A 9,884-nucleotide genomic window follows, 5' to 3' on the forward strand; every position below is an offset into this window, starting at 1 on the left:
GGATCTGGAATTTGTACTGCTTTTTATATCAGTGCACTACTGGCAGCAAGGTGCTTTCGTTGTCAGTGTTTGTATGAGGCTCTTTAATGTTTCTAAGTATTCTGTTTTTCATTTGAGGAATGAAGTATTTGGTTGAACATCGTCTGTATGTTAATTAGTTATTCTTATCTCTCGTAAACCAAATGGTCACATATCATTAAGAAATTCTTACTGTTTTAAAATCTGTTTCTCTGTGTTCTCTACATAGTAAATGAATTCTTAGTTACTATAATTACACTTCCCTCAGTTTTTGCATTTTTTGAATTTTTTCAAATTTTATGAATAGTCTTCCAAACTTTCTTTTTTTTTTTTTCCCCAAGATTTATTTATTTGAGAGAGTGCGCACATGTGCGTGCTTGTGAGCGTGGAGGGAGGGACAGAGGGAGAAGGAGAGAATCCCAAGCAGACTCCCCCACAACCATGCTTCACCTCTACCCTGCCACCCTCCCACCACCCCCATCCCCTCCAAGCCAGAAGCCCAACACAGTGCTCAATCCCATGACCCCGAGATCATCACCTGAGCCAAAATCAAGAGTTGATACTTAATAGACTGAGCCACCCAGGTGCCCCTAGTCTTCCACAAAATATCGTTGACCTTTTCTAAATAGTGATGATTTCTTAGTAGATTGCATTTATTTTATACCAATGCATTTTATAGAACTCTTATTAAATCTGGCAGGGTTTATCTCTTTATTTGGCCACATTATCTGCAAATCATGATAAATTTGTTTCTCTTTTTTTTTTAATGCTTGTTATTCCTTATTTCTAAATTATGTTTCAGCGCATTATGAGAATTTCTAAAAAGCATCAAAATGATAATCCCAATATGTTCCTGACTTTTTTTGACAGAATGCTTTTCATGTATCAAGTACAACATTATGTGTTATTTTAGAGTGGTTATTCTGTTTTTGTTTTTGTTTTTCTTCGATTTTTATGTATTTATTTGAAACAGAGAGTGAGAAGCTGACTCTCCACTCTGAGCAGAGAGCCTGACTGGGGTTCAGCCCTAGGACCCTGACATCATGACCTGAGCCGAAGGCAGGTGGTTAACTGACTGAGCCACTCAGGCACCCCAGAGTTATTTATTCTTTTATCAAGTGAAGAAAGTGTTTCCACATTCCTCTTCTCTCCCCACCTTTTTATTAGTGAAAAACAAAAACAAAAGCTTTGAAGGAGAGAGAAAGTTAATCGATAAAATTTAACTGATATGGTCAGCCTTTTATTGGTTATTGTCCACTCTTCTGTTTTGCTTTAGGTACATACCTATGTCAACACTACAGGAGTGCAAGAAGAGCGGAAAAACCGCACAAGTGTGCATGTCCCGTTGGAGGCGAGGATTTCGAATGCTGAAAGCAACACACCAAAAGAAGAACCAAGTCGTGTTGAGGACAGGGACCCTCAGATTCTTCTTGAACCCGAAGGAGTCAAATTTGTCTTAGGACCAACCCCTGTTCAAAAGCAGTTAATGGAAAAAGAGAAACTGGAGCAACTTGGAAGAGACCAAGTCAGCGGAAGTGGTGCCAATAGCACAGAATGGGACACTGGATATGACAGTGACGAGCGAAGAGATGCGCCCTCTGTTAACAAGCTGGTGTATGAAAATATAAATGGGTTATCTATCCCTAGTGCCTCAGGGGTCAGGAGAGGTCGTCTGACATCCAGCAGTACCTCAGATACCCAGAATATCAACAACTCAGCTCAGAGAAGAACTGCATTATTAAACTATGAAAATTTACCATCTTTGCCTCCTGTTTGGGAAGCCCGCAAGCTTAGTAGGGATGAAGATGACAATTTAGGACCAAAGACCCCATCTCTAAATGGCTACCATAATAATCTAGATCCAATGCATAACTATGTAAATACAGAGAATGTAACAGTGCCGGCAAGTGCTCACAAAATAGAATATTCGAGGCGTCGGGACTGTACGCCGACAGTCTTTAACTTTGATATCAGACGCCCCAGTTTAGAACACAGGCAGCTCAATTACATACAGGTGGACTTGGAAGGCGGCAGTGACTCTGACAACCCTCAGACTCCAAAAACGCCTACCACTCCCCTTCCGCAAACCCCTACCAGGCGCACAGAGCTGTATGCTGTGATAGACATCGAGAGAACTGCTGCTATGTCAAATTTGCAGAAAGCGTTGCCGCGAGATGATGGTACATCTAGGAAGACTAGACATAATAGTACTGACCTGCCCATGTGAGCCTGGAAGGCGGTACATTGTTTGCACCTTTGTGAAGTTTTAACCAATGAAGATGCAAGTGCTTCATTGTCATTTCTAAACACTAACTCCTTTTATAGACTGATAAGATTTTTTTTTCTGAATATTTCCTGTGCTTCTTTAACTAAAGGGAATTAATGTAGAGCAGGTACTCATTAAAGAACACTAATTTCAGTATGTACTACTCATTACTGTACAGCAGCATTCCCATTTTCACAGTGCCTATTTAAAATGAGAGTTGAAGCGAGTGACATGCTGGTTGATTTTATCAGTAGTCTGGACTTACGCATATCATTCATGTCTAAGTCATGGTTGGCATTTAAAACATTTTATAAAGCCTCTTGATAACGTGCATTGCTAACAGATAACTCTAGGCGTTGAAAGTACTATTTGTAGATTCACTATTCATGGTATATGGCCTCCAGCATGTAACATGAGGAATCCTGTATTTCATTAATTGTAGGCTTTTTGACTTGAGCCAAAACATGTAAAGGAAATAGAAGTACCACACCTCCTTATATACCAGTCAGTTCCTTTGCCTTCTGCGGTACTAGGAAGAGTCATGCTCCCGGGAATATGGTTTGCTCTTGGTGTGTTGAAAGGCAGGAAGGAGACAAGATTTTCTGTTTACTCATCTCATGATGTCATTTGAAGGGCATGCCCAGATATCTTAATCAGAATTACACTAGACTCAAAAAATCAGTCTCAGGTCACTTTACCCAAAAACATTTGGAAATCTGAACCACAATCTCCTGCAAGTTTCTCTCCTGTAGATTATGAACAGTGACATTGTTTTCTGGAGGCGTTTGTGCCATTAGGTTGCCATTTACCTTCAGTTTTTTCCTTTGGTGTTCGGGATGTCTTATTTTGTTGCTTAATGTCTTTTTTTCCATTTAAAATGTTCAAGTTTGTATATAGTTTTGAAATTGGATTATGTGTTCTTTGTCGTTTCGTTTGCATTTTTGTCAAATTGTGGTTTTGAAGGTTCATTTGGAACTTACTGTTATTCTATAACAGGGTTGCCCTTGTCCAGTATTTATTTATATGCTGTTTACTTTTCAAGTTGATGAAAACATTCGCTCAATTTGAAACTTCACTTGTGTCCATAGGTGATCTCTTTAACAGCCGAGGAAAAAAAGGAAGCTACTTTTAACACGCAAAGTTCCCTAAAGGTACTGTGTTCTCTCTGTGGGCACCCTCCCCAGCACTTTAGCAGTGATTCCCTCGTCACGCGGCTGCAATTATATTTTGCCCACAGTAGTGCTCCTCAGCTCTGTTCTCCTTTCACTCGTGGTTGGAGCTTCGGTTATCCCTTGATTCCATTAGAATGTTAGGAGTGTTGCCAGCATAGCAGGTACAGTGGAAGTCTTAGAGCAATGAGATTGTGTCATAATTTAGGATTTAGAATGAATTGAAGTTTATATAAACAGAAGAGAGTCCATAAGTCCTTAACTCTTGGAAAATCAAGAGTGTTCCAGTTTCTCAAACGCTAGAGAAGATAAGGGACGGTACAGTAGAAAGGCTAGGTTCCTGTTTTTTCTAAATATGAGGAAGTTTGAGATCATGATTTGGATCTCTCTGCCAGATGTAACTAAGGTTAATTGAGCATGAAAAGGTTTCAGTCATAGAGCACCCAACCTGATGAGTAAATAATTATAGAACAGTGGATGGATTAGCAGAATAATAGAGTGGGACCATTATAAAGAAAATAAATTATTAAAGGTATCTTTATTATTTTCAGTGCCATTGGTTTATGTGCATAGCAGAATTTTCTTTCTTCTTCTTCTTTTTTTTTTTTTTTCTGTGAACTTGGTGCTTAATAAAGTGTTCCCTGTTCTCTAGAAAGAGAGCAGTGGTATAGGTGTGCAGTTTCCATTTTTAATACATTGTTCCATTTATGCTTTCTTCTGAGTAGATTGCTAATTGTGCCAAATTTATGTGATGGTTTTTGTAATGTGGAATAAGAATTATGATGGAACCAGTACATGTGGTTTTCTCCAAAACAAGCAGTCAAGACAGAACCTCCAAATGAAAGGGCTGACCTATTGATTCATTTTGGAGGTTGGATACTTTATTTTCTTTCTTTTCCTCATTATTTTCATTTTCCTTCCAGATTCTAATTAGTTTTTATGTATTTTAGGTAGCTCCAATATAATCATTGCAGGTTATGCTTTAAATACTGTGTGCTTTAAAATGAAAATGGGACCAATTTGTCTGCTAAGAATTTGATTTTAGGTACTATGTGTATTAGGAAGATGTATACAACTGGTGTTTATTTCTAGATGTCTCTGGAAATCACCTGTGTTCCTATTTAATAAAAAGTAATGTAGAACACTACTTGTCCTTTGCAGTAGTCTAGTCATGGGCATTAGGCTCTGTCCTGGAAGAATATACCTGTTACTAGGTGCATTTTAGAATGAGATATTTTATTGGGATATAATTGTGGCCATATGTTTCAGATTTTCTGAGACAGACCTAATTTTAGATATTCTGTTCCCGTTGGTAGACCATGGGATCCCACTTTTTGGTTTTGGAAATAGAATCATCGTTCATATGCTTTCCCCCCAATAGAGTCCTCTTTTATCCATACAGGTGATAACAGCTTTTTATCCCAGATCAGAGGTTGGAAACTGATATGGGTATTACCTGTCTTTTTTCGTCATGTCTTTTACTTCCCAGTTTCATCTTCCTTTAAAAATGAAAATATGGTGCCTTCCCTCCCTCCAGAAAGATTGGCAAATAGTTCCTTTTATTTACTGCTGCTGTGGAGTGATGAGATATGCACTTTACTCTTGAAGACTCAGCAAAAAGCTTTTCACTTCCCAGTATATCCAGAATAGATCACATTTGGGACTTATGAAAATTTGCCAAGCAATCTTTGTTTTTTATAGATACTAATGTTGACCCCACAGTTCAATGTTGTAAGTCAAGCTAGTCTTTGTTTATTCCTCCCCTCCTCAAAAAAATCTGTGGCACAACATATAAAAATGTACCTCAATAATGTTCTATTAAAAATGGGACAGGGGCCTTATGTTTTCATAATTTCCCAGTAATGTGCCACCATATTTTTGCCTCAAGGTAAAGGTTTTAACAAGCTAAAAAGTACTTCCCAGTCCCCACTGTGCTGTTCCTAACCCATAATGCCCAAGTGTTTTGTGCAATGTGTAGTGTGTGTGTATAAATATATATATATGGATATGGATATAGATATACATATATATATATATCTCCTTGAAATAGACATACCATCAGAGACAACATTCAGAAGTAACTGATGTATTGGCATCTTGTCATATTTCTGATATGTGAGGTATACGGTACTAATTACCTTTTCCCTGATGTTTGCCAAATTTGAATAAAGGCATTGGTACAAAATTACAGAATGTATAGAAAATGTTTTTGACTTGAAAAACTAACATATTTTATGACATACCACAGTATACTCTGCCCAAACCAGCACCCTCTCTATCCTGTTCTTTACATCCCTATTCCCCATTCCTACTTCCTCATTTTTTGGTATAACACAATTCTTTTGTAGCATCAATACAATTACAATTCTATGACAATTGGACAATAGTAGCATGGAAACGGACTGGTATTAATAGTACAGTAGTCACCGGTGTGCCACATTTGCATTAGTAAATGCAAAATATACATTTTATAAAGGAAAAATTTTGTGTTAAGTTTTTTATTTTCATTACATTGTATAATACTGTAAGATTATTGTATGTCCTAATTTGCATTATAAATGTTTTTTTCCTACGTAAAGGCATAAATATAGCAACTTTGTATAAAGGTAGCTTGTTAGATTTTTAATTTTTTCTTTTATAAAAATTGTCTAACAGTGGGACTACCATTGCCAAATTGTATATGAAATAGGAATTTTATCCCCTATGGTTAATTTCTTTTATAAACATTCCATATTTCTCTAATAAAAGTCATAAGTGATACTGTACTATGCATAAATTGTATATTAATGCTGTTTCATATCAGCATTTTAAATTTTGGTTTGCATTTTTAATATTGGCAAAATTTACCACTGTTGATTAAACCTTGTTGTATATGTAACAACATCTTTTGCCCTCTCTCCCTTCCCACCCTTTGTTCTCTGTTTCTCCCTATCAGTGCCAACTTCATACATTTTGTAGCATGGCAATAAAATATAACTTTTACACTGAGGCCAAGTGTGGCTTTTTGGAGGACGTGGAGCTGGGAGGATTGCCCTCTAGTCGTTCTTTGCATATGACTTTTTGCCATATAAACCATATCTCCAGGCATGAGAAATTATCTCATATATGATGTAAACATGCTTTTAAGGACAAGTGTGAATGTGCTTTTAAGCTTAATTTTTGTCATAACAAATAAGAACTAATTTTTTTTATCTTTGGAAAAGTCACAGTTCTTGGGGTACAATCAAACCTTTATTAACTGGAGTACTTAAAGAATAAGCTAATAATTGAATTTAGTTCAACAAGGGCTAAGCAACACATTTTTTAAAATCCTTATTTATTGTAGAGTATTAGTATACTGTCCTAAAAATTATATGTAAAATATGGTTTAATCTTAGATGATTTAGAATCTTGCAATGCCTTACTGTTGTCATTCTGGCATAAATTTCCATAATGAGGTACTCAAGTTGATACTGGAATCTGAGCTGACTATACACTGACCTTAAGCATTCATGAAAAACTGCTTTGTTGAATAAAATCTGATTGGAGTTCTTATGGTTACTTTCCCCTTCTTGCCGAAAGTAGATTGCAATAAAACCCCAATAAAAGTTTGGTTGGATACCTATTTAAAGTTTTCCTGTATTTATATTTCACACATTTCTTAAAACTTTATGATAAGAGGTTTTATTTCTTAGTCTCCTGTCATTGCCTTCCATTTTCAAAGCGATCGTGTAATGAATGGATTAAAAGTCCATGTTTCATCAAAGTGAAATGAAATTGTGTTTGACAGACTCTCTCACAGTTTTATTCATGTGGCCATTCAAACTAGTAGTTCTCAGCTTTGAGACTCCAAACCTATTTTTGAGTCACAGCGTGAGCACTGCAAAGCCTATTTGGGTACAGCTCAAGATGGAGATCATTTAAACAATGGAGGGATAGATGAGTCCACGTATGATTGGCTGCTTACTGTGTGCCAGACACCATGGAACCCATAGATTGGTTAAGATGTGGCAGAGATGGCATCTTGGGAAATTAGGGCATTTGTCCTCGGAAATTTAAAACTTCTTTGGGTTATTTCTGTACTTCTGAGTTTCTTTGAAGACAGTAGCCATTCACACGTTATTCTTATTTAATGGATGAGCACGAACTAGGTCCTGTGCTACCAATAAAGATAGCAGTCCTTGGCTCAAAAGTTTAGAATCGCTTTTCTAATGGGGGCAGTGCCCTTCTGTCCCGCCCCCACCCCAGAGAACTAAGCTCTGAGACAAATATAATAAATTCTTCTGATACTTCTAGAATGGTACTAGCTGTATACCTTAGGAGAATTGAAAAAAAAATAGTTACTCCAATTATTAATAAAAGTGGTATGATAAAGACACACAAAGGAAGGGCATCGAACTCAAAGAGCAGAGATTTTCTTTTTTTTTTTTTTAAGATTTTATTTATCAGAGAGAGAGAGAGGGAGAGAACAAGCACAGGCAGACAGAATGGCAGGCAGAGGCAGAGGGAGAAGCAGGCTCCCCGCCGAGCAAGGAGCCCGATGTGGGACTCCATCCCAGGACGCTGGGATCATGACCTGAGCCAAAGGCAGCTGCTTAACCAACTGAGCCACCCAGGCATCCCAAGAGCGGAGATTTTCAAGAAAAACCTAGAGAAGATAATCCCTAAGGTGTTTGATGAGAGTCTTCGTAGATTTAGAGCAGGAGAGGAAAGAATGTCTTAGGGAGAAGGAATAAGGTACAAAGGCCCAGTTGTATATAACTATACATAGATCATGATTGTTCATTGGTGACAAGGGGTTCCGTATGGAGCATAGATTGCAAAGGCAGGGTGGGGGATAGAGGAGGAGGAAGAAATGTGAGCACAAAGGTGTAGAACAGGAAGGAATTTTTGTTTTAATCTGAGGTGAGAATTTGGAGGATTTTAATCATTGGAGAAACAATAGTTTAGAAAGATGACTCTGGGGACGCCTGGGTGGCTCAGTTGGTTGGACGACTGCTTTCAGCTCAGGTCATGATCCCGGAGTCCCGGGATCGAGTTCCGCATCGGGCTCCCACCTCCACGGGGAGTCTGCTTCTCCCTCTGACCTTCTCCTCGCTCATGCTCTCTCTCACTGCCTCTCTCTCAAAGAAATCTTTAAAAAAAAAAAAAGATGACTGACATCAACATAGAGGAACACTGGAGGGTGTGACATTGTAATGAAGCAGGGAGATTGATTTAGGCTCTTGTAAAAATGGAACCTAAACTGGATAAATGCCTCTTAAAAGGCATTGTTGAAAGAGTATTTACAGGCGAGGTACTGCTGTGCAATAAACCACCCTAAAATATAGTGGTTTAAAGCACCAAATCCTGCCATTTCTCCCATTGCTATAGCTATAGATAAGGGTGAGCAGACCTTGGAACCCACCCAAAGTTACAAGGCTAGTAAACAGGAGCTGAAATCCAAACCCAGGCAGCCTGGTCCCAGAAGCTGAGCGTTTAATCCCTCGGGGACAAGGGTGACACCAAAGGAAGTTGGAAAGGTGGAAGAGTCAAAAACACATGCAAAGGGGAAAGGACAGATTGCCTAGAGTCCCAAAATAAGGGGTCTCCTGGTTGTTTCTGTCCTAGCTCCAAATGTCCTAGCTCCTAGTTTCTGTCCTTCATCCAAATGCCCCTGGCTATCCCCCCAACTTCGCTAAATTCCAGAAGGGAGGGGCATTGATTGGTTTCTCTATCATCCATAGTCTCAGGCTTGGGTAAATCTCAGGCCTGTGGGAGGAGATAATGTTTCCAGGTTCAATGATTTGGTCCACAATGAAAACAACCCTTTTTGATATTGTGCAGGCATCTCAGCTTCTCACTGTGACTCTTCTCAGTATGTGCTTTGGGAACTTCCCATTAAAGTGCATTTCCTGCAAGAAGAGCAAGTTTTCAAAATCTTGGTTTATTTAAAACAGCAATTTGTCCAATCTGAACACCACTTTTCATGATGGACCTTGAGAATAGTGTAAACCAGGGTCAGCATATTTTTTTCTGGAAAGGATCAGATAATAACTATTTTAAGCTTTAGGGGCTAGACAGTCTGTCACAACCACTCTGCTATTGTATATAATTCTGTATCGCGCTGCACAGTATAAAAAAGAGTGGGTTGGGGCAGCTGGCTGGCTCAGTTAGAAGAGCATGTGACTCGTGATCTCAGGGTCATGAGTTCGAGGCCCACTTTGGGTGTAGAGATTACTAAAAACAACAAAAAAACAACTTTAGAACTATATATATCAAACAAAACGGGTATGCTTGTGTTCCAACTAAGCATTATGAACACCAAAATACAAGTTTCATATAACTTTAATGTATCATGAAATAGTCTTTTTTTGCCCCAATCATTTAAAAAATGTAAAACACAGGGGCGCCTGGGTGGCTTAGTGGTTAAGCTGCTGCCTTCGGCTCAGGTCATGATCTCAAGGTCCTGG

The 9,884-nt window shown here is 38.4% G+C and overlaps 1 protein-coding gene across 3 annotated transcripts in view; it reads left to right on the forward strand.

Moving 5' to 3' along the window:
* The window catches only part of FRS2 (fibroblast growth factor receptor substrate 2), a 116,949-nt gene extending 109,892 nt beyond the window's left edge, over positions 1-7,057 (forward strand). For all 3 annotated transcript variants that reach the window (XM_059186297.1, XM_059186296.1, XM_059186298.1), the window contains one exon: positions 1,295-7,057. In XM_059186297.1, the coding sequence (XP_059042280.1) occupies positions 1,295-2,245 (951 nt within the window). In that variant the 3' untranslated portion in view covers positions 2,246-7,057. The remainder of the gene's footprint in view (positions 1-1,294) is intronic.
* The last annotated feature ends 2,827 nt before the right edge of the window (positions 7,058-9,884 follow it).

Source organism: Mustela lutreola, chromosome 8 (assembly GCF_030435805.1).
Source record: "Mustela lutreola isolate mMusLut2 chromosome 8, mMusLut2.pri, whole genome shotgun sequence".
Taxonomy (NCBI): domain Eukaryota; kingdom Metazoa; phylum Chordata; class Mammalia; order Carnivora; family Mustelidae; genus Mustela; species Mustela lutreola.